General features: G+C 48.3%; 1 protein-coding gene across 2 annotated transcripts in view; it reads left to right on the forward strand.

Annotated features, from left to right (window-relative positions):
* LOC309524336 (carboxyl-terminal PDZ ligand of neuronal nitric oxide synthase protein-like) overlaps positions 1 to 23,275 on the forward strand; it is a 50,839-nt gene extending 27,564 nt beyond the window's left edge. For both annotated transcript variants that reach the window (XM_082208915.1, XM_082208916.1), the window contains 9 exons: positions 5,172 to 5,264; positions 6,213 to 6,271; positions 7,432 to 7,540; positions 7,663 to 7,804; positions 10,280 to 10,431; positions 13,070 to 13,237; positions 13,979 to 14,144; positions 15,337 to 15,682; positions 18,620 to 23,275. In XM_082208915.1, coding sequence (XP_082065041.1) covers positions 5,172 to 5,264; positions 6,213 to 6,271; positions 7,432 to 7,540; positions 7,663 to 7,804; positions 10,280 to 10,431; positions 13,070 to 13,237; positions 13,979 to 14,144; positions 15,337 to 15,682; positions 18,620 to 19,067 — 1,683 coding nt within the window. In that variant the 3' untranslated portion in view covers positions 19,068 to 23,275. The remainder of the gene's footprint in view (positions 1 to 5,171; positions 5,265 to 6,212; positions 6,272 to 7,431; positions 7,541 to 7,662; positions 7,805 to 10,279; positions 10,432 to 13,069; positions 13,238 to 13,978; positions 14,145 to 15,336; positions 15,683 to 18,619) is intronic.
* The last annotated feature ends 1,534 nt before the right edge of the window (positions 23,276 to 24,809 follow it).

Consider the following 24,809-nt stretch of genomic DNA (forward strand, 5'->3'; position numbering starts at 1 on the left):
CACAACATACATAATAAAAACAAGAACAAAGGGGGTGGGAGGGAGATTAAAAGGTTTTTTAAAAAATGATTTCTTCACGAAGCTAACTTTTGGAATTCACTGACACAAAATATGGTGAGGGGAAGTGGCTTAGGAGGTTGTTGAAAAGGATTATATAGATTCATGGAGAAGTGGTGGCTATTTAGCGGCTAGTGGTCAGGGCACCTAAATGAAGCTTCCATGTTAACACAAAATCTGCCTCTGAATACTGCCGGTTGGGGACAGCTCCTGAGCCCTCCTTCTGGCCTTCTCAGAGGCACCTGGCTAGTTGCTGTTGGAAAAATGAGAAATTTTGGTCAGATCTCTCAGAGGCTCATAACAGAGAAGTCGGTGGTGGTGGTGTAGTGGTTAATTTTTGGACTAAGACCCGGGAGACCAGGGTTCAAATCCTTCTTAGCCATAAAGATCACTGGGTGACCTTGTCCCAATTACTGACTCTCTGCGTAAGCTCTGCCTCACAGGGTGGTTGTTTTGAGGATAAAATGGGGGGGAGGAGGAGAACCTATGAACTTGAGCTCCATGGGGGGGGGGAATATGAGATAGAAATGCAGTAAATGACTGCATGAATGTTCTCCATCCCCACACCAATAAAAGTTCAGGACTCCGATCATATCTTACCTGCACGGGATTAACGGTGCCCAAAATGCTTTTTGTGCAGCTGCAGTAAACATGTTTTGCCAGTTAAGCTTTCCGTTCTGGAGGAGGCAGGTGCCCATGTGCCCAGTGGGCATCTCCACCTGGGCAGGTGCTTGGCGGTGGTTGTCTCAGGGTGGGGGGTGGAGTCTTCCTTTTTTTATAAGATATTTATTAAAGATTTTAAAGAATTCAAACAATACAACAAACTTAAAAAAGAAGACAAAAAGAAAACATAAAAAACATACAAAAATACAAGTAAAAAATACATAATATAAAAACACAAAAAAGAAAATAGTTCAATTTCTTAAATATTGTTTCCATAATCCTCTTTCATGACTCCCTCACGTCTCCCTTTCCTGTGTTCCTAGTTACAAAATCATGTTCCGCAATGCTTCGCCTTCTCTCAAAATTTGTTTTAAATTGTACATTTCAGCAATTATGTCTCCGAATTTGTCTTTGATTATCAAATATTTAAATATTTAAGTTTGACATAATATTATTCAAATTTCATCTTTGTTTTATAGTTCAGTTATTTTCATACTCCTTTCCACTAGGTTACTAATGCCATAATGTTTTTTATATCCTGCATCATTTTAACATTCATACAGTTTACAATGCTTTTGCAAATAGTCCTTAAATTTTTTCCAGTCCTCTTCCACTGTCTCTTCTCCCTGGTCTCGGATTCTGCCAGTCATTTCTGCCAATTCCATGTAGTCTATCAGTTGCATCTGCCATTCTTCCAGAGTGGGCAAATCTTGAGTCTTCCGGGGGGGGGGGGTGGAGTCTTCCTGTGGCTGGTTTGGTCCTCTGAGATGGAAGCTGGGCGGAGGGAGAAGGGTGGTGCTATTACTGGCTTTCTAAACAGAGGCAGGACCAGGGTTGCTGTTAGGAGTCTCTTAACACTCCCGCATCGCACGGGGTTGGGCTAGATGACCTTTGGGGGTCCCTCCCAACTCCATGATTCTGTCTTCTTTGTGGGTGGGGAGTTGTGCATTGGAATGCAGGCCCATAAGGAAATGTGAACCAGAAGGGCGGTGCAAATGGAGGCAGAGTCTGGCAGGGCCAACTGTGTTTTGTATGCTAAAGAAAAAATAAGTTGGACTGGTTTCCTGTGTCCTTTACATGGTGCAAATATTTTTGTTGGTCATGCGCCATTTATCCCGATATGGAGTTAAGGCTCCAAAATGCTGGGAGTCATTTTCACACACACACACACATCATCATCATCATCATCATCATCATCAATTATTCCTAGCCTGGCAGCCATGGAATCATAAAATGGTAGAGTTGGAAGGGATCTCCAGGGGTCATCTAGTCCAACCCCCTTCAATGCAGGAATCTCGGCTGAAGTACCCCTGACAGATGCCCATCCAAAGGAGAGCCCACCACCTTTTGAGGTAACGCATCCCACTGTCACGCAGCTCTTACTGTCAGAAAGTTCTTCTAAAGTTTAGCTGGCATCTCTCTTATTGTCGTTTGAATCTACAGTGGTACCTCGGGTTAAGAACTTAATTCATTCTGGAGGTTTATTCTTAACCTGAGGTACCACTTTAGCTAATGGGGCCTCCTGCTGCAGCGGCACCTTCTCATCCTGAGGTAAAGTTCTTAACCCGAGGTACTATTTCTGGGTTAGCGGAGTCTGTAACCTGAAGCGTCTGTAACCCGAGGTACCACTGTACTGGTTCAGGTCCCAACCTCTGAAGGAGCTGCAGCTGTCAGTCTTGCTCAAACATCCAAGTGGTTTGTTGTTGTTTAGTCGTGTCCAAATCTTCGTGACCCCCTGGACCAGAGCACGCCAGGCCCCCCTGTCTTCCACTGCCCCCCACAATTTGGTCAAACTCATGCTGGTAGCTTCGAGAACACTGTCCCACCATCTCGTCCTCTGCCGTCCCCTTCTCCTTGTGCCCTCCATTTTTCCCAGCATCAGGGTCTTTTCCAGGGAGTCTTCTCTTCTCATGAGGTGGCCAAAGTCTTGGAGCCTCAGCTTCAGGATCTGTCCTTCCAGTGAGCACTCAGGGCTTATTTCCTTAAGAATGGAGAGGTGTGATCTTCTTGCAGTCCATGGGACTCTCAAGAGTCTCCTCCAGCACCAGTTACAGATAGGTAGCCGTGTTGGTCTGCCATAGTCAAAATAAAAAAATTCCTTCCAGTAGCACCTTAAAGACCAACTAGGTTAGTTCTTGGTATGAGCTTTCGTGTGCATGCACACTTCTTCAGATCCTTCAGCACCGTAATTCAAAAGCATCAATTCTTTGGCGATCAGCCTTCTTGATGGTCCAGCTCTCACGTCCATACATCACTACTGGGAAAACCATAGCTTGAACTATACCGACCTTTGTTGGCAAGGTGATGTCTCTGCCTTCTAAGATGCTGTCTAGGTTTGTTATTGCTTTTCTCACAAGAAGCAAACCTGCTTTTAATAATTAATAATAACAGTAGCGATTGAGCCCCTCTGATATCAGATCCAGCGGCTTTTGGCCTCTTCCCCCGAACAGACAGATGTGTTCAGAACCTGCGCAGAGGAGCCAAAGCACAGGTCTCAGGAGGAGCCAATCCCATCACTCGCCTGGGGTGCAAATATTCTTTGGCTTCCAGTCCCCATTTCAAAGCAGTGAGCGGCTCTGCGTGAGTGCTGAGGGCAGAAGAGGGCAGCAGCCAGCTGGCACCCACCCCTGGCACGCCTTCCCTTCTCACGCCTTGGAGAGGTGCTCAGCTCCAACAGCGCGAGGGGGCAGCCTCCGCCATCCTGAGGAAGCAGGAAGGGCTCTCCACGCAGCTGCACTGCCCTACTGGGGTATGGGGCTGTCACAGCCCACGCCTGGGCCTCCAAATCCCCAGCAGTTCAAAAGTGGAAACAGATCTCTTAGGAGGGCCTTTGCCCAGCTTCCCAGTGGTTTTGGACTACAAGTCCCAGGGTTGATGGGAGTTGTAGTGTGAAACCGCTAGCAGGCCTCCTGGCTGGGGGAAAGGGTGTGTTCGAAGGAACAGGCAACACCTGGTTCTGCCCTTGGGCAAAGGGCAGATTTTGGTTCCACAGGTGCATATCCGGTATGTGTGTGTGTTAGGGGAGAGAGAATCCATGTTCTTAGCCACAGGCAGAGGTTGCGGTGACAATTCTTCTGAACTTTGGCAGAGCGGCTGCTGTCCTTTCAGCAGGGATCATACGCTGTCCCTCTTTTTTGTGTAAACAAGAACACAGCTGGCCTTCCTTCCTTCCTTCCTTCCTTCCTTCCTTCCTTTCTTTCTTTCTTTCTTTCTTTCTTTCTTTCTTTCTTTCCTCCCCCTTCCTCCCTCTCTCTGTGTGTTCACACTTTGTGGCTAAATTTAGCTTTCTAAACAGCTTGCCCTGTGTAATAATTCATGGATTGATCAAGAGGTCACAGCTTAACGGGGACCGAGTGGTTGCCTGGGGCGGGGGCTGTTCTTGCCTGCTTGCTGCCTTCAACCCTGGACCCAGGGTGGTGGGTGGTGGGAGGCTAGGCTAATCCATCCTTCTGACTGAGTAGGTGGAGAGCAAAGTTCAGGGCAGGGTGGAGAAAGGCTACTGTTGGGAGGTCAAGCAAGGAAGGCTTAAAACACAGCTGAGACTGACCTTGGGACCCTTGCCTCTGAGTGCGTGAAGCAAATGCAGGCGCCTCTGAGGATGTGCAGAGTTCACACATCTGCACCCCATTGAGTAAGCACAACTTGCGTTCCAAGACGGTGCCCTTCAAATCAAAAGATGAAATCAGAGGGCCTTCTTGGTAGTGGCGCCACCCTGTGGAACACCCTTCCATCAGATGTCAAGGAAATAAGCAGCTGTCTGACTTTCAGAAGACATCTGAAGGCAGCCCTGTTTTTAATGTCTGATTTTTATTGTATTTTTAATATTTTGTAGCTACCCAGCTACCCAGAGTGGTTGGAGAAACCCAGCCAAATGGGCAGGGTATAAATAATAAATTATTATCATCATCATCATTCGTCTGACTTTCTCTCCAAATGATTTTATTTGGGGTTTGGGGAGGGCTGTTTTCTTTGCTGCAACACACACAAAAACTGCTCCGTTCTGCTGCTTCGTTCAAAACCCACTTTAATGAATATTTAAGTGGTGAAGCCACATCTGGGGCCGTTTCAGTCTGACAGCCCCCCGCAAGTGGTCTTTGAACATTCCCACCGCAGGGTTGAGTTGCCTCCGTCCCTCCTGAGCTGAGATAAAAAAAGCCCAGCACATACAGTTGAGAGAGGGGTGGGGGCTTTGCAGTCTGCAATTAACAAAAATAAGGGTGGGCAACGCAGCAGGAGGCTTTGGGTGCAAACGGTTGCATTTACAAGTTGACCAGCATGAAATCTAGAGGTGGAAATTGGATAGGTATTTTTATCCACTCGCCATGTGACAGGGCTGCTGTCATGACCTTTCCCCCCACCCACTGCAAAGGTGTGGTGTTCTAAGCCTTGGGGCCAAGCTGGACGGCAACTGGCCGCCCTAATGAATCTCTCCGCCCTCTTCCTTCCCGCAGTATGAATTTAAGGCCAAGAACATCAAAAAGAAGAAGGTCAACATCATCATCTCGGTGGATGGTGTGAAAGTGATCTTGCGCAAGAAGCAGAAGGTGAGGAGTGGGGCCTAGACGAGTCATGCTGGAGAGCTGGGAGGGGGCAGGGAAAGGGCCCCCACCCTCTCATCCTGCAAAAAATGATCAAGGGGGTGGAGGGCAAACTCCCTTAGCAATATTTGAGACTTAATTGGTTTGGAAAGAAGGGGAGTGTTGGAAATCATTGTTTGCGAAAAATTTGAAAAGTGGTATTATACCGGCAAAAACAGAGTGGCTTGCCAAATTATTGGAGTATTCCAATATATCCAAAACAATGGGAGAAATTGGAAGGATCTCAAAAGAGAAGATAGACAGGGGCTGGAAGGTGTTTAAAGGACACTTGCAAAACCATATTGAAAAATCAGAACTCCGATTAGAATAAACAACTTCCATTTTAAATACTGAAATACTAAATAAGATGGGTAACAATGTGTAATAGAAAAAGAAGTATGAAATTAGGTTAAAGGTGTGTGAAAGAAAGTAATAGAAGTGGAAGGAAATTGCAACTTGTGGAAGTCTAACACAAAGGTGGGGTAAGGGGTGGTGGATGGTGATGGGAAAAGGAATGATCTGTGCGATTGAGTGTAGGTATGTTTGAACATTTTAAAGGATTGTATGAAATGTATGTTTGTATGCTTGTATATTCGCAATATGTGTGTATTAATGCTGAATTATTTTAATAATAAAAACTTTTCAAATAAATAAATAAAGGAAATCATGCATGAGGTTGAAGAAGTAGATGGACCTTTCATTTCCCTCTCTACTAATTCTAGAAACTAATGGGGTCCTCCAGTGATGCTGAGTGCTGGGAGATTCAGGACAGACGAAATAAAGTACACAGTTAGACTGCGGAACTCACATCCACAGGAGGCAGAGATGGCCACCGACTTAGATTGCATTAAAAGGGCACCAGGCAAATTCACGGAGGAGGAGAGGGCTATACTAATTATTTGTTCCTGTCTGCAGAGAAAGGAGTGGGCCTGGGATGAGGGCAAGATGGTGGTCATGCACGACCCGGTTTACAGGTATGTTGCTGCGGATTCTCCCTACTTGCATGCAAGGATCCAGCGCGGCTCCAAAGTGTAATATAGCATCAAGTCATTCAAATATTCCCTTTGCAAATAAATAAGATTTATAAAAATAAATGGTGTTATCCATCTGTGAGTTCCATTGTTTTTGGGAATGGTTCTGTGTACTCTTAAAGGAACCAGACTTTCATATATACTGGTGGCAGTGAGTGGCCATGTGCCTTAATAACTATGAGAAATAAAAACACAACATATATGCAAAGCTGCCCAATTATTCCACATTGCCCAGAGATCACATGGAACAGATTGACCCCTGCCCCTTTGGTGGGCTAAAAGGTGGCCACTAGTGGCTCAGCTCCCTTCAGTTGCCCCCCTGCCCATGGGGCACATATGGGTCCGGTTGTCCTCAATAGGGAATGCTAACCCAGCCTCCGTTCCAGCTGGTCTCTGCAGTGCCAGCTGGCCTCTCTGTCCCTGCTGGTGCAAATTCCTGGGGTTCCCCTGCTGACCCACCCAGGCAGTCCCTGACAGCTGTCCTCTGCACTACCAGATTGGCAAAGTTGCTAATTTGGTCCAGGTGGCTCAATCCCCTAAGCTGGTAATTGCTTCCACCTCACTGGAGCAAATCTGAAGGACAATCTGCCCAGCATTCCTGGGAAACAAGGGAAGGATTTGGCACAGTGCAAGGCAACTCCCTTGGGACGCAAGTGGTGCTGTGGGTTAAACCCAGATCCTTGGGCTTGCTGATCAAAAGGTCGGCGGTTCGAATCCCCGCGACGGGGTGAGCTCCTGTTGCTCGGTCCCTGCTCCTGCCAACCTAGCAGTTCGAAAGCACGTCAAAGTGCAAGTAGATCAATAGGTACCACTCCGGCGGGAAGGTAAATGGCGTTTCTGTGTGCTGCTCTGGTTCGCCAGAAGCGGCTTAGTCATGCTAGCCACATGACCCAGAAGCTGTACGCCGGCTCTCTCGGCCAATAAAGCGAGATAAGCACCGCAACCCCAGAGTCGGCCACGACTGGACCTAATGGTCAGGGGTCCCTTTACCTTAAGGCAACTCCCAAGCTATGCTGTTACCGTTCCCCTGTGCCCAGGACTTTGGAGACGCTTTTTCCTCCTGGTTCACTTTGCGGACCTCCGCTCTCCTCTCCTCTCCTCAGGATCTTCTACGTCTCTCATGATTCCCAGGACCTGAAGATATTCAGCTACATCGCCAGGGACGGCGCGAACAACTCTTTCCGGTGCAACGTCTTCAAATCCAAGAAGAAGGTGGGCTGGCTTGGGCGGGGGGCTCTTTGCGACGGGACCTCCTCCTTCCCCACCACTGCTGCTGCCTTTAACTCCCCCCCCGTCTCTCCTCGTGCTAAGGTGGGCCTTCTCTCTCCCCACAGACGCAGGCCATGCGGGTGGTTCGGACAGTGGGGCAGGCCTTCGAGGTCTGTCACAAGCTGAGCCTCCAACATGCCCTGCAGAACGCTGATGGCCAGGCGGATGGAGCCAGCAACAACTCCGCGGATGACCCCCAGGTGGAAGGTGAGGGGTCTGGGTCAGATCTGCGTGGGCATTTCAAAAGGGTCCGGGGTTGGGGCTTGGTTTCTTAATATTTAAATTTAAAATACCTGCCTGGTGGTAGCCTTTCTCCCCAGAAGGAGGAGGATAAACACCGACTGGTTTTTGAAGCGTCAGGAGGCATCCAAAAGAAGATGAGAGGATGGATTCCCCCACCCCAGCAAATTGGTGTTTGCTTGTTTATTTAAATAACTATTACTTCTTTCTTATTTCATAAATTTTATATATGGCTAGATGTTAGGGAGCATGGAATCATAGAACTGTAGTATTGGAAAGGATGCACTGGCTCCTGGTGGAGTACAGGGTCAGATTTAAGGTGCTGGTTTTGACCTTTAAAGCCCTTCATGGCCTAGGACCCTCGTACCTACAGGACCGCCTCTCCCGGTCTGCCCCATAAACCCCATAAAGGTCCATAAACAGCAACACCCTAGAGGTCCCGGGCCCTAAGGAAGTCAGATTAGCCTCAACCAGAGCCAGGGCCTTTTCAACACTGGCCCCGGCCTGGTGGAACGCTCTGCCTCATGAGACCAGGGCCCTGCAGGATCTGATTTCTTTCTGCAGGGTCTGTGAGACAGAGTTGTTCCGCCTGGCCTTTGGCTTGGGATCAACTTGATCCCCTCCCCCTCTTTCTCTTTCCTTTTCCCTTTCTCCTTCTGTGATGGAACTCCTATTTGGGGACTTCCCTGGCTTTTTTCTGGCCCACGTAGGACCAGTCTGGATAGTTGGCCTTGGTGAAGACTTGACGTTTTCATCTCCCAAAAAGTTTTTGACTTGAGTTTCTACTGAAATGAGGCTGCATTTTAATGTTGTATTTTAATCTTGCTTTTGAGTTGTATTTTAATCAGTTGTTTTTATACCTGGTGTTAGCCGCCCTGAGCCCAGTCTTGGCTGGGGAGGACGGGGTATAAATAAAATTTATTATTATTATTATCATTAAGGAGTTGCGCTGCTCATCTCGCTTTGTTAGCCAAGGGAGCCGGCGTACAGCTTCCGGGTCATGTGGCCAGCATGACTAAGCCGCTTATGGCGAACCAGAGCAGTGCACTGAAACGCTGTTTACCTTCCCGCCAGAGCACTACCTATTTATCTACTTGCACTTTGACGTGCTTTCAAACTGCTAGGTTGGCAGGAGCAGGGACTGAGCAACGGGAGCTCACCCGGTAGCGGGGATTCGAACCACCAACCTTCTGACCGGCAAGTCTAGGCTCTGTGGTTTAACCCACAGTGCCACCCGTGTCCCTGAACCTTACACCACCCAAAAATGAAGGACAACGTTGTAAATTATGCTTGGCATCCGTTTATCAAATGTACTAAAAATAAAGGGACCTCATTGGCAGCTGCCCTCTTCTCAGTGGAGTTCTCTGGAAAAACATTATTGGATAATATGCAGTGCTGTTTTTGGAATGCTACCAACTCCCTCCTCGTTTCCGTCCTTTCTTTCCTCCCCCTCCCCACTTTCTTCCTTGGGATCATTTCTCTCACCATTGCTATTGCTTTCCATGCATTAGGAAATGAAAATTAAAAACAAATGTGGGCCGGGGGGGGGATGATATAAATTCTGATATAGTACAGTTCTGTTGTTTTATCAAGTTTCTGCTGGACGTGGCTGGGCTCAGCCCTGTGGGAAGTTTTGTCTGAATTGACAGAAAGCCTTCATTTGGTGCTGAATCCCCAGTAAGAGTCAGTAATGTCTAGGCAACACGATGACCATGTACATACACAATAGACAATCTTTATAGAATTCCTTCAAACCATAAGAAGTACAAAATGAAATCTTTAGTCTCAAAGTCTCTGAAAATCTTTAAATGAAGCGAGGTACCAGACTTTGTACAATGAAAGACAAGCTGTGAAGCTTTGTGTATTCAGCAAATATGATGTCCAACACTGAACATTGATTCCGGATATTGACTACTGTTTCGTAGAATTCTTCGTCAGTGTGGTGGGAGGATATAGAATTGCTTCATAAACCCATCTTATTTCGAATGAATGTATGTAAATGCTGTTGAACAGTGCTCATGTAATAATGTAGTCACATTATTGACTACATTATTACAAGAGCACTGTTCCACAGCATTTGATATTTTCATTTACACACATTGACTGCTTCTTATGGTTTGAAGGAATTCTGTAAAGATTGTCTATCACGTAGGTACATAGTCATCGTGTTGCCTAGACATTGCTGACATTCTCCTTGCAACACAGAAGCCCCAGTAAGGTCAACACCTGTCTAAATGTGCCTGGAAGAGGGAAGCACCATGTTGCCAACTCTTGGCTGAGTTGATAAAGGAGTTCCTGCATGAAGTTGAAATCGGGGGCCACCTTCAAGGCAACGCTCTCCCAGGTTGCAATGCAGCCCCCCTCCCCCTCCCTCGCAAGATGGGCTCCCTCGCCCTTGGGAGAGTGACGCCCCCTGCTCTCTGTTGTTGTGTCACTTCCAAGGTTTCCATCTGGCTGGGGCAGCAATGGCTGACGAAGAAAACGGCCCAGAGGGGGCATTTGCACCTGACTTTGGAAGCTGTGAGCTGCGCTTGGCCGCACCCAACCTAGGGGTCTCACAATCTGGGATGATCCTGAAGGACAGGAGTAGCCAGGTAAGAGCCCAGTGCAATGTTTTTTCTCCATCCAATGAGGCACAGAAGAGCATGAACAGGTTCCTCCACTTTGCAACTGTGTTCTGCCATCTCAGCCACCCTCAAAGTAGATTAGGCTGAGAAAGAGTGGCTGGACCAAGCTAGCCATGCTCCACTTTATGCTAGAAAAATGCGACCTGTGCTGCTGGTGCAAGTAGTGCAACTCATGCAACACGTTGGCAATTAATATACACAGAATAATTACACATACCGTATTTTTCGCTCTATAAGACGCACTTTTCCCCTCCTAAAAAGTAAAGGGAAATGTGTGTGCATCTTATGGGGCGAATGCAGGCTGCGCAGCTATCCCAGAAGCCAGAAGATCCCTCTTGCTCTCCTGGCTTCAGGGATAGCCACACAAAGCGTCTTGAGCAAAGAGGGAGCGCTCCTCCCTCTTCGCTCAGGAGGCTTTGCGTTGCTTTCTTGTTTCTTGTTTTCCTCCTCTAAAAACTAGGTGCGTCTTATAGAGCGAAAAATACGGTACTTTATCAACCTTCATACAAAACATTAAACACAGCCACAAAGACTTGCGAACTACCCAGCCTATAATGTCTGGTTTCAATAGATTTTTCAAATGCTTAACTCAGTCTTTTAGATAAGTTCATGAAGATATCAACAAAAGGTAAGTTTGGTGATATTCACAATACCGAGAGATGCTAGTAGAGTTGTAGAGACAGGGTCCTGGCATTTTGCACCTGTTTCGCCCTGGCAGTCCAAGTAATCAAAGGCCACTGTTCACTCCCGATGGGGCCCTTTAACTGAGGCTTGCAGGTAGCACACTCCCAATGTAGTTTTCCGGGCTTCTTCAGTGGTCTAATCTTAAAGTATTGATACATATATTGATATTCAATCTTATAGAGAATAAGATTGGCTTAAGTTTAAGAGACTTTGAGATTAGACCACTGAAGAAACTGTGCATGCACAGAAGTGTTCTGCGCTCTTTGCGCATGCACAGAAGCATTCTGCACGCTTCGCACATGTGCAGAAGTGCTGTATCACTCCGCACTTGCGCAGAAGTGCCGCTCTAGTTGCGGACTTTTTGGGGTGCAAACGGCACCCCAGAACGGTTTGTGTCCGCAACTAGAGGTACCACTGTAAATAGGTTCAGCTGGGTTTTGGATAAATGTGCAATTGCTACTGTTATGAGTTTTATAGTGTTGCCGTCGTCCTTAGTGGGCCGTGCAAACTGCTACTCTGAATAATGCTATTTGTAGGGTAATGCAGTCATGGCAGGGGTGAAACTAGGCTTTATTTCACCCAGGTCAAAGACCCCCGTTTGGCATATGCACACATTTGCGTACACACATACCCAGGCTGGGAGCTTCAGTAGCACCCCTCTGGGGGCTTCACCTGGGGCAAAAACCCATCTAGCCTTCCCCCCTCTTAGTTACAGCACTGGGTGTACTAAGGATGAGTTTATGGAACCAAGGGAGGGGTGGTCCCAAAATGTTTGGGGAGCACTGATTTAAGGTGTCTGTGAAGTCAAGATGATTAGCCCCTAGCCCACACTTTCTCAGTGAGGCAGAAGCCAGACGTGGGGGCACCACTCCTGCCCTCCACCTCTACAAACATTTGGGGCTAGAGAAGAGATGGGATTTTATTTTTTAAATCTATACAAGGTAGGGTTGTTGTTTTTTTCATTTGTTCATAGAAGTTCAAACTGTAACAATAAGCACATTATGTTCTTATTGTCAGCAAGGGGTTCCCCATTTGTGGAATGCTCTCCCTAGGGTGCCTTCATTATAGACCTTTAGGCATCAGGTGAAATGTCCCTTGAGAGCCAGTGTGGTGTAGTGGTTAAGAGCGGTAGTCTCGTAATCTGGTGAACCGGGTTCGCTTCCCCGCTCCTCCACATGCAGCTGCTGGGTGACCTTGGGCCAGTCACACTTCTCTGAAGTCTCTCAGCCCCACTCACCCCACAGAGTGTTTGTTGTGGGGGAGGAAGGGAAAGGAGAATATTGGCCGCTTTGAGACTCCTTAGGGTAGTGATAAAGCGGGATATCAAATCCAAACTCTTCTTCCCTCTTCAACCAGGCCTTGGGCTGATTAACATTCCATGTCCTTTTAAATGGGGGAGGGGGTGGGGTTATTGGTCTGTTTCGTTCTTATTCCTATTATGTATTTCATATTTTTATCTTGTGATTTTTTTGCTGCGAGCTGTCCTGAGATCCTTGGAAGAAGGGCTGTATACAAGCTACATAAATAAACAATATGTTTTGGGCAAACAGTAATTGCATAAATTCACAAAAATCAGGGATAATTTGTTGTCTCGGGTAATGACTACTACCGAAACAGGAGTGCTGGTTGTCAGGAGCTCATCCTACACTTGAGTACACTCCTCTTCCTTTTGTTCAGCACTTTTTATCTAATCTTTGGACAACCGTTCACAATAATCAGCAGAACTACTCCAGGGAGAGAGAACAAAGTATTTTTAAAAAGGCTTCGCGTCATGACATTCTGCAAGAAATATGTGGAGGAGCTGCAAATCGCTTGGGCAGCCAGCGGTTCTCTTTGTGTGGCACGAATATGTGTTGTAGAAGGGAAAGTGTGGAGGGGGTTCCTGATTGTCCCCTCCTTTTCGCCGCATGCTGGATTCCAGGAAAATGAGACTGGGTCGCTCCGCCCTTCCACCGCACAGCCACTGGGCAGTCCTGCAAGCCCCAGTTCCTCCGCCTCAGTGACCCCGCTGGCCTCCCAGCACTGCCTCCAGCTCCTCCAGCACCAGCTCCTCCAGCAGCAGCAGCAGACGCAGGTGGCTGCAGCTCAGGTAACTATGCCCCTACCTGTCTGGCAACCACCTGACTGCACTTTCTTTGACGCAGTTTTCAGCAGGTCACCGCCCACCTCATTCCCCAATCCTCTTCTGCATTACTGTGGGGTATGTGTGTGTGTGAGAGAGAGACAGCCACTAACTTGCCCTAAATTGCCCCATATAGGATGCTGTTGTTGTTTTACATCCTGGCTTTTTGCCAGGTGACTCACACAAATTAAAGCAATTCAGGTAAAACGCTAAAATCATGCAAAATGCAAATAGTTAAAAAGTAATTAAACTCTCAGTGGAATAAAAGCAGTGCAGAAGAATGGGTTTTAGAAGCTTGCAACAGCATGTAAGTGCTTGTGTGTGTGTGTGAGTATGCATATATGCATATATTTATAATATACTAAAGGGGATAAATATGATCGATGGCTCGAAAGGGAAGGAAACCAAAACCAACGCGCCTCTGACAAATCCACTGTGGAGGAGAACTTTGTTGGTAGCTGTCACAATGCCTAGTTGGGAAACTCTGTGTTCAGAGTTTCTCTGAACTGGAGGCAAAAGCAACAGAGAATGGCTGTCATCTGCCTGCGCATGGGTTGCCCAATGTCACCTCTAGCTGACCACCATTAGAAGCAGAGAGTCGGGCTCAAGGGATGCATTGGCCTGATCCAGCCGGTCCCCTGGTGGCTTCACTCAGCCCTCTCAGCTCATGAGACCCTCTCATCGTGTCCCCACCCCACCTCCCGGCAGGTGCAGCTACTGAAAGACCAGCTGTCAGCCGAAACCACAGCCCGGGTTGAAGCTCAGGTCCGTGTCCGGCAGCTCCTGATGACCAACCGCGACCTCCTCCAGCACGTCTCCTTGCTAGTGAGGCAGCTCAAGGAACTAGAGATCAAGGTGCATCTACGACATCCAGGTGAGTGACCGGAGTAGGCTGGAGGGGGCGTGTCTCCATGGAGGGTCACTCAAGGTGCCCAGTGATGTCCTTGATCCTCCCTCTCTCTGCATTATCCTCCTGCCAGGTAGGTTAGGCTCAGTAAAATCAAAACGGTTTGTAAAGTAAGTTTGCATGAAACACCAGAAGGTACCCAATTATTGCCATTGTATAATTACTATAAAATGGTTGTACAACCTTAGAAAGTTGTATAGTCTAAGAAAGATGGTGGCTGTGCAGGGCATGGCTGCGACTGCCATGACGGGACCCTGAACTTCTGAATCTGCCACAGCACTACTGCAATGCAGTGCAGAATTAGAGCAACGGGTGTGCTCAGTGGCTGGTGTGGCTTTGCGAGGTCTATCAAATAAATGGCTTTATATCCTGATGGATGGGATGCGGGTGGCGCTGTGGGTTAAACCACAGAGCCTAGGACTTGCTGATCAGAAGGTCGGCGGTTCGAATCCCCACTACGGGGTGAGGTGTGCAGGAGTTCCTGGAAGCTGTATGCCGGCTCCCTTGGCCAGTAAAGCGAGATAAGCGCCACAACCCCAGAGTCGGTTACGACTGGACCTAGTGGTCAGGGGTCCCTTTACCCTTTACCTTTATCCTGATGAATAGATGGAGCCTCCAGGCGCGGAGATAGTCTGCCACGGAATACCAGGTAAAGGGACCCCTGACCATTAGGTCCAGTCGTCGGTGCTCATCTCGCTTTACTGGCCTAGGAAGCTGGCGTACAGATTCCAGGTCATGTGCCAGCATAACTAAGCTGCTTCTGGCGAACCAGAGCAGCGCACGGAAACACCGTTTACCTTCCCGCTGGAGCGGTACCTATTTATCTACTTGCACTTTGACGTGCTTTTGAACTGCTAGGTTGGCAGGAGCAGGGACTGAGCAATGGGAGCTCACCCTGTTGCGGGGATTCGAACCGGCGACCTTCTGATCGGCAAGACCTAGGCTCTGTGGTTTAACCCACAGCACCACCCGGGTCCCTTCGAATACCCACTACTGGGGGCATAAAACAGGGCCAGGGAGGGCTATTGGCCTGCACCCACAGCTTGGGGGCTTCCCAGGAGCCTCTGCGGGAAGCCTTTGGTCTCAGACAACAGGCATGGACACTCCATCCTTGTGTTGTTACGTATCTACCATTCCCCCACACACACCTTGCTTTTAGTTGACCGTTCGCTGCAGAACCTGACGCTGGCTCAGTCGCTCTCCCTCAACTTGAAGAACCACTACAGCCTTGAAATCAACCTGCCATCCACCTCGACACCGGCCAGCGTCCTGGGCAGCCCTGTGGCACAGATGGGCAGCGCTTGCGAGTCTTACCTGAATCTGTCCAACCTGGAGAAGGGAAGCCACCTGAGCCACTGGGCAGAGAGAGAGGAGCACCTGGCAGTCCTGGAGGGGCCAGACGGCCTTCGCAGCGTGGAGGGGTCTGAGGCCGCAGACTGTGCAGTGCTGGGAAGAACCGGCCGGCAGAAGAGCAGCAACCTGGGCACTCCGGCACAGGAGGAGAGGTAGGGAAGTCTTGGCGTAGTGTTGCTCATGATCAACCCACGTCTGGGCCCACGCAAGGCAAATCGCACAGCTTGGTTCTTAGCACTGGGGGGTGGGAAAGGGGTGGGTGGGCTGCCATACATGCAGATTTTTGCAGCTGTTCTGCCAGTGCCAATGACACTGTCACACCCATTGGTCTGCTCTCATAGAATCAGAACTGGAGGTATCTCCAAGGTCATCTACAAGTGAAACTCGAAAAATTAGAATATCATGGAAAAGCTCATTGATTTCAGTAATTCAATTTAAAAGGTGAAACTCATATTTGAGATCGACTCATGACATGCACAGCGAGATCTGCTTCTACTCCTCAGAAGTCCAAACTTGCTCGATTTGCAATCCTTGTTTTGCTGATTTCCTTGAATATTCTAATTTTCTGAGATAGTTAATTTGGGGTTTTCATCAGCTGTATGCCATCATCATCACAATGATAACAAATCAAGGCTTGACATATCTCGCTTGGCATGCCACGTGTCCATCTCATACAGTGGTACCTTAGGTTAAGTATTTAATTTGTTCCGGAGGTCCGTTCTTAACCTGAAACACCACTTTAGCTAATGGGGCCTCCCGCTGCCGCCAGAGCACAATTTCTGTTCTCATCCTGAAACAAAGTTCTTAACCCGAGGTAATATTTCTGGGTTAGCAGAATCTATAACCTGAAGCGTATGTAACCTGAAACATATGTAACCTGAGGTACCACTGTATATTAGTTTCACCTTTGAAGTTGAATTTGTGAAATCTCCTGCAGATCAGGCCTTGGTTAGCAGAATTTGGGGAAGCTTCAAAAGCCAGCATACAGGTGAAACTCGAAAAATTAGAATATCGTGGAAAAGTTCCTTTCTTTCAGTAATTCAACTTAAAAGGTGAAACTAACATATGAGATTGACTCATGACATGCAAAGCGAGATATGCTTCTACTTCTCTGAGGTCCAATCTTGCTCGATGTGCAATCCTTGTTTTGCTGACTTCATTGAATATTCTCATTTTCTGAGATTGTTAATTTGGGGTTTTCATCAGCTGTACACCATGATCATCACAATTATAGCAAATATAGGCTTGACATATCTCACTTGGCATGTCACGAGTCGATCTCATATATGAGTTTCACCTTTTAAGTTGAATTCCGGAAATCAAGGAACTTTTCCATGATATTCTAATTTTTCGAGTTTCACCTGTATGTGGTCAGCTGTTTTGCTCACAGATGGCTGGCGGGGGGGGGGGGACTTTTCTCAGCCCAAGGGCCACGTTTCCTCCTGAGCAGCTTTCAAGGGCCCACATGGCCAGAGGCCGAAGTGGGTGGAGCCATGGATGTGGCTGACCCCTTCACACAGAACCCTATAAATGCAGCTTCACCACAGCCAGAGATTCCTATGCTCCCACCTGCCCCATCTCTCTACCTATCCAGTCAGGTGAGAGGCACCATCCCGATTTGAGGACACATACCAGCCTGGAAAACCCCCTTTCTCAACACAGGACAGTCACATCTTGCACAATTATGCTCTCTGCCTTGCTTACCGGTCAAGTCCTGTTCAGTTCACAGGCTCTGGGTGCTCTTGTGAGATCTTGCTTAAAATCTCTTTCCACACCAGGGGAAAGAATGCAAAAAGAGTTTTAAAGCTCTCTGCCTTGTATGCAGTTAATTTGTGCAGTTTCGACTGGGGGCTTTCAACCATGCAAGGTTAAAGTTGTGCAAGTTAGTTGCACGCAGGAAGCGATTATACTGTATGCCGGTTTAGTAATGGAGAATGCAAAATCTGGTTAGCTGTGGGAGAGGTGAGCTGCCCCAAGGTAGCACCCAACTACTGTTTGCTAGAATTGCAAAGTTGTGGGGGCTGCTACTCAAATCTCACTACAGGCAAGCCAGGGAAGGGGCTGCTACTCAAGGGTGGAACAGCTGCTTTGCATGCAGAATGTCCCTGGGTCAATTCCTGGGCAGCACCCCCAATTTAAAAGAACCTTGAGGCTGCACTGCGCTCTGTGTGGGGCTGCCCTTGGGTCTGGTTCTGAAGCTCCAGCGACTGCAGAGTGCGGTGGCCAGATTGCTGGTGGGGTCACCTGGCCGACCATGTGTGGCCCCCTTGTTGAGGCATCTGCACTGGCTGCCCATCTGCTACTGAGCCAGGGTCAAGGCCCTTGTATTAATTCACAAAGCCCTGGACAACTTGGGTCCAGGGTACCTAAGACCCTTATATCCCAGCTTGATCACTCAGATCATCAGCAGGAGCATCGCTGGTCGTTACCTCGGTTGGTGAGGCTAACTTGACAACAAGAAACCGAGCCTTTGGTGTCTATCAGCCCAGTCCTGTGGAACACTCTGCCACTAGAGATTCAGCAAGTGCTTTCTGTTTCAACTTTTAAATGCCTGCTGAAAACTTGGCCTGTGCAGGTAATTAAGAATACATCGTTCCACAGTAGTTGGCTGATTTCTGATCTTAGCATTCTTACATGGTTTTTATTGTATGATTTTATCTGTAGTTGTTGTGAACTGCTCTGATATATCTATATTTTTTAAATGAATAGGGGAATACAAAAAAAAAATACCATATTTTTCCATGTGGGGTTTTTTTTTTACCAAAAAATTAGGTTTAAAATTGTGGCTCGTCTTATACACAGGTAGTGTTGAGGGGGTGCTTTCTTAATTTGGAGGCCTCCCCAAAAGGTGGCGTCTTATACATAGGGTCATCTTATACACGGAAAAATACGGTATATATTATTTTTATTCTATTTTATTCCTTATTAAGTTCGTACAATGCCCTTTATCCGAAGATCACAGGGTCGTTCACAACATAGAGTTATTTATTTGTAGAAGTACTTCTCTGCCGAACATCAGGGCAGTGTGCAAAGTCACGAGAAGCCTTTGAAAGCCACCCAAAGCCACCCATCCCTTCTCCGTTTGACAGGTTGCAGCCCCTCATCCCCAAGCTGAACCCACCCCCTCCAACCCTGAGGAGGAGGTCAAGCAAAACCACCTCGCCCAGCCTAGAAGCAGAGACGGACGCCACAGCAGCAGCCACCAGCACCAGCACCTCTGGGCCCGGCCACAGCGCTTCCACGCTCACCAGCATCACCATCTTCTCCCTGGCCAGCTTGGAGTCTGAGCCCAGGACGCTGGGAAGAGGTCACACTTGCGGCCGTGCCGAAAACCAGGAGCGGGCTGGGGAGGGTGGACAGGCACCCCCGGCCAAAGGGGCCTTGGGACGACCCGAGAAAGGCCCCTCTAGGGATCTGGATGGCAGCTTGTCTCTCCGGCGTCCTTTCCTCTCCTCGGCCGGCAATGAAACCTGTTTGCGCATCAGTCTTTCGGAGGACGAGCTGGACACATCAGGGGCCTGCGTTGCTCGTGCATAAACCGTGCACTTGGGGAGCAGGCTATTAGCTTGCACTGGTTGCCAGGCACAGATTGGGGGGTTAGAGGTGGCTTGTAGGGTGCTGCGGCGCCAGAGGGGAGTCTCTGAAATGGCCACCAGTGGAGGCTGGCAGTTCCGTAAGAGCAAAGTGGGAGACTTTGAGCCAGAAGCCGTGTGGTCTCCAAAAGAAGCGAGCTGGGAGGGTCCCCTGCCTTTTGTCTTCCACACAAGCAGAGGTCCTCAACAGACACCAGGAAATGACCAGAAGCCTTGACAAACTGGCTGACCTGGCATGGAGGAACACCTAAGGACCTCGTGTCACCCAGGGTACAAGCACCAGTAAACAACCAGGCGCAAGGTCCTCAGTCTCTGTGCCCCAGGGAAAGAGCTCAGCACGACAGGCTGAAATCTAGACTGTGTGCCACAGATTGTCCCCCCCCCAGCCAAGAAAAGCTGCTTGCAGTTTTTGGGGGGCAAAAGAGGTAGGGAGAGGGAGGCCGTGGGTGCCCTGTAGCATTCGGCGTTGTGAGGCAAGGTTAGTACCTGAGCAGAGTGGGTGGTGGTCACTTCCAGATGTCTCCACTGGAATGAGAGGGTTGCACACAGGTGATATTAGTCCAGTATTTTGAAGTCACTTGATAGTAGAAGCCCAGCCCCCTTCCTGGTTGAGAGGGTCAAGAATCTTTGACGCCCCTGTAGGAACCAGTGCAAGGGCATCTTGACTGCCAATTCCAGACCAGGCGTCGGCTGTTAGGCCAGAGAGGGGCTGCGGTGGTGCCTTCCAAAGACCTTACCTCTAACCTACGGGGGGGGGGATGCTGAAGGTGCAGGAAGTTTGCACCTGAATGAAGGAGAGCCACCCTTCAGATCCCCCCCCCCAATTTCGCCCACCTGCAGACCATCCCTTCCTTCAGCAGGAGTTTAGTGGCACAGGTGCTCCTTTCGGATTTATTTTATTCTGAGGCTGGAGAAATTGAGCATATTGGTGTTTCCTAGATCCTGAGGTAGTTATTATCATTTCTGTTTTCCTATTCCTTCTCAGTAGTGGCACCCACCCTGCGGAATGCCCTTCCATCAGATGTCAAGGAAATAAACAGCTATCTGACTTTTAGAAGACACCTGAAGGCAGCCCTGTTTAGGGAAGTTTTTAATGTCTGATGTTTTATTACTTTATTATTATTAATAATAATAATAATTTGGTTGGGAGCCGTCCAGAGTGTCTGGGGAAACTCAGCCAGATGGGTGGGGTATAAATAATAAATTATTATTAAAATTGGTGAAATCCAAATAGTTTTGTTCTGAGTTGGAGGCACAAGAGTGAGAGAGTGCAGAAAGCAAATTCCAGGGCAAGCCTGAGTGGTGGACAACAAAGTTTTACTCCGAGTAGACCCATCCCCAGAGGGTCTCACCGTTGGCAACTTGTTCTGCCACGCATCATATTGCGTGGTCACAGGGGCGTTGAAGGAGATCCCCCCGCCCCCCAGGCCATCTGTGCAAAGTAAAACACTGGAATTGGGGACCAGGCTGGTTTCTCCAAAAGAGAAAAATAGAGAAGGCCCTTGCATGTACATTTTACCTCATCCATCAGGTTCTGTGAATGCTGCAAACCTAGTCTTCCTTTTGAAGCGAAAGCTGGAAATTGGGGGTTGTGGGTCATCCAGAGGAGGGGGCACAGCTGTCTCCTCCCCTCAGTGGATGCTCAGAAGGGTGGAAATGGGTTGTTTTTGTTTCAGAAACAAAGCTCATCAGCCGTGCAAGAGAGGATGGAAACTGTAATGTTTGGTGACAGAGAGAGCGAGAGTGGAGGAGGACCAGGAGGAGGTTGCTGAAAGGATGAGTTTGAGAAGAGGGAGAGTTAAATTTGTCAGCAAGCCAGTTGCAAGAGGTGGGCTCAGGAGGAGTCGGGAGGCCCGAATGCTCAGGGGGGGGGTGTCATGATGCCAGTGGGGCCATTAGATGGATCAGCCACTGAAGGCTGCCCCAGGTGAGCACGTGTCACGGGAGCGAGTGTGAAGCACGTCAGCCAAGGAAGCTCAAGTGGTGGTGGGGAGGCGGCTTCCACCATGTCAGGGGCATTTTCCCACCACCCCCAAACTTTCAGGACCCTCAGAACTGCCACCCACTAGTGAACAAAGGCACCCCCAGTTTGTGGTTCTCACTGCTTTGCACAAGGGCCTTGCAGGTTGGTTCACACAAGCAGAGGAGCCGTATTTCGAAAGGGATCTGAAAAGGAAAGGAATTGGTGATGTGGATGGAGTGCCTTGTGGGTGCCTTTAAAAGGTGTGTCCCATAGCTGGGGGGGGGGGACCCAGAGGGGAGGGGTATGTAGTGTATCTTCTTTGGAGGCCAATGCGCAGTTAAATGAGGCAGGTTAGGAATGTGTTTAGAAGGTTGATTTGGGGTGAAGGGATGTATTGTTGGTAGCAATTCAGGGGGGAGAGAGAGAAGAAGAGAAAGACAATGGCCATCCATGTCTGGGTTGCCTAGCAACCCTCTGCACAGGTAGAACAGGCCCCGCAGAGGCCAAGTAGCCTAGGGTGGTCACCAGAGCAGGGCACCACTGGAAATTGTGGCCGTTGCCTGTCAACTACCACTAAACAAGTCCTCAAGGGGCAAGTTCAAAGGGCAATTAGAGTTCCTGACCACCCTGGTTGGAGGATGGGAATGCTCTTGTGTACATTTTTTTCACACATGCAGAAATCTTGGCAGCACAGAGATTTTAACATTCGCTTGTCAACGCATGTGCTGATCAGGCTGCTTTCAAAAAGGCACAGCTGTTTAGCCAGTTGAGTATTCAGCAGGGTGGCAGGGTGAGAATCCTGCCTCCTGCAGGTAAAAGTAGAGGGACCCCTGACTATTAGGTCCTGTCGTGACCGACTCTGGGGTTGCGGCGCTCATCTCGCTTTATTGGCCGAGGGAGCCGGCGTACAGCTTCCGGGTCATGTGGCCAGCAGGACTAAGCTGCTTCTGGCAAACCAGAGCAGCGCATGGAAACACTGTTTACCTTCCTGCCGGAGCAGTACCTATTTATCTACTTGCACTGGTTTGCTTTCAAACTGCTAGGTGGGCAGGAGCAGGGACCGAGCAACGGGAGCTCACCCCGTCGCGGGGATTCGAACCGCCGACCTTCTGATCGGAAGCCCTAGGCTCTGTGGTTTAACCCACAGCGCCACCCGCGTTCCTCCTGCAGGTAGATGTACTAAAAAAAATCAAGGCATGACGAGTGAGCACCCAGGCAAGTCACTGCACGTGCAGAACAGCTTCAGTTGGCCAGTTCCGTGTGTTTGGAAGGGAAATGTCACTTCTCATGTGTTTGTGTGTGCCCTTAACAATCGATGGGACCACGTGTGTGTTCCATACTTGGATATTTCTGGCCATGTGCAATGTGCTGAGTGAGAATCTGCTGCAAGGCAGGCTGAAGTTCCACTGATGATGCTGATTTCTTTTATCACAGTGTTGCATAGTGGGAAACTAAACAGCTGACACGCACGCACCTCAACGAGGTGGGAGGAGAGGAAAGTGTCCATATCTTGCCTTTTTTATCATCTATAGGAGCCTCTGAGCCAAAAGCCAGAGAGTTTCACATTCTCTCAAAGCTATTTCCAAGTTAGCACAGAGAATGGAAACCCAGTGGTTAAAAAAACAGCAACAACCCCCTGTTTGAAATAATCAGGATTTTTGCAAAATGCAGGACTCTCTTTTGGAACCTGGGAGCTGTAGTCCAGGACATCTGGAGGCTACCAGGTTAAGAAAGACTAATGTAGGATGTATCTTATAGTCTCCTCCCCACAAAACGTTTGTTCTTTACGGCTTACATTTCCCAGTTCATACTGGAATCCTCGCTTCATTCAAACAGCCAAGCTTCACTTGAAATAAAAATCTCTGGAACAACCTGCAGGGGAGGTCGCAGAAGCATGTGCAGAGTGCCGGAGCTGCCAGCTTGAATGATCTGCCACAGTTTTCTTGCCAGGGCCAAAATGTTGGGCCAGAGGTTTGAGTCAGGGGCTTTTCTGTGGGTGGGGGGACAGAAACTGTGTCATAATTTAAAGCCTACTTGAAAGCAGAGGAGTCCAGGTTCGTTTTAATTCCAAGTGTTATCCTGTAAATTGTTGTTGAAGACTTCGAGAGAGAGAAAAAGTTTGAATTTATTGTGTAAAGAGTTCAATGTTGTTGGGACCATGAGTATAATTACAGATTTCTTTCTCCTTACAGTTTGTCAGTGTGTTCTTTCTGGTGCGGCGAGGGGGGGGGAGAGGTGGTTTTTGCCTGTTTTCCACCTATTTCACACAAACAGATTCTTCAGCTTAACAAAGCCATTGACATATTTAAGTTTTCTCTCTTGTGGGGGTAGAAGGGGGGTCATTTGGTTCCTGGTGCATTAATTTCTCAAAAAACAAAACAAAACCCATGTTCTGTCATTCATCCAGTGCACACACCCCCATCATAAAATCCAGTTGGAGTGTTTCTTCATCGCCCCTATTTTTTTATTTATTACATATATGCCCTATCTTTTCCCTTCAGGGAGCTCAAGGTGGCAGACATGGTTCTCCCCCCTCAATTAATCTTCACGACAACGCTGTGATGAAAGGCAGTGACTGGCCTTCAAGGTCAACCAAGTGGGCTACATGGCCGAGGCGAGATTTGAACCCTGGTCCCCCAGACCCTATGCCACTAAACCAGAACAGAGCTACATGATTGTATGGACAGAAGAGTCTCGGGTCTGGTTCCCAAAAAGCTGTTCCAGAGGCTGAACATCAGCTCAAAACACTTTTTAAAAATGATTTCATGAAGAATATTCTAGGAGGGATACTGAAAATACATTAATCCAGCCTCATGCAACAGGTTCAGCAATACTGGGGGGCTTTAAAAAGTCTTCTGTTAGAAAATGGTGCAAGTCAAAGATAAGTACACTTCAAAAAAGCAAGCCTTCCTTGATTTGGTACATTTTTTCTCTCTAGCATCTAGAAAATTATTATTATTGTTGTTGTTGTTGTTATTATTACTACTACTACTACTACTACTATTATTATTATTATTATTATTATTATTATTATTATTATTATTATCCCACCCTCCCCAGCTGAAGAGCGGCTAACAACAGTAAAAATAACACAGTTTGCATAAAATCACAATTAATTAAAATACATTCTAAAATCAATTCAGAATAAAATTAGTGGCAACGATTGGGCTAGAGTTCTATGAGGATTACCAAAGGAGAGAGGGGGTCAGACTGTGCCTTGGCCAAAGGCCTGGTGGAACAGCTCTGCCTTGCAGGCTCTGCGGAAAGATGTCAAGTCATCCAGGGCCCCAGTCTCTTGTGAAAGAGCATTCCACCAGATCGGGGCCACAGCCGAAAAGGCCCTGGCTCTGGTTGAGGCCAGCCTAACCTCCCTGTGGCCCAGGACCTCCGAGATATTATTTGCGGACCGTAAGTTCCTCAGTGGGGAATACCAGGAGAGGCGGTCCCGTAGGTATGAGGGTCCTAGGCTACATAGGGCTTTAAAGGTCAAAACCAGCACCTTAAACCTGACTCTATACTCCACCGGGAGCCAGTGCAGCTGGAAAAGCACTGGATGAATGTGATCCCGCGGTGAGGACCCCGTAAGGAGTCTCGCTGTGGCATTCTGCACCCGCTGGAGTTTCTGGCTCAGTCTCAAGGGCAGCCCCACGTAGAGCGAGTTACAATGTGTGAGAGTGCAGCCACCTTCCTCATTCTGCATTCTGTTTATAGAATCGTATCTCC

This window comes from Podarcis vaucheri (genome assembly GCF_965113315.1).
Source record: "Podarcis vaucheri genome assembly, chromosome: Z".
Taxonomy (NCBI): domain Eukaryota; kingdom Metazoa; phylum Chordata; class Lepidosauria; order Squamata; family Lacertidae; genus Podarcis; species Podarcis vaucheri.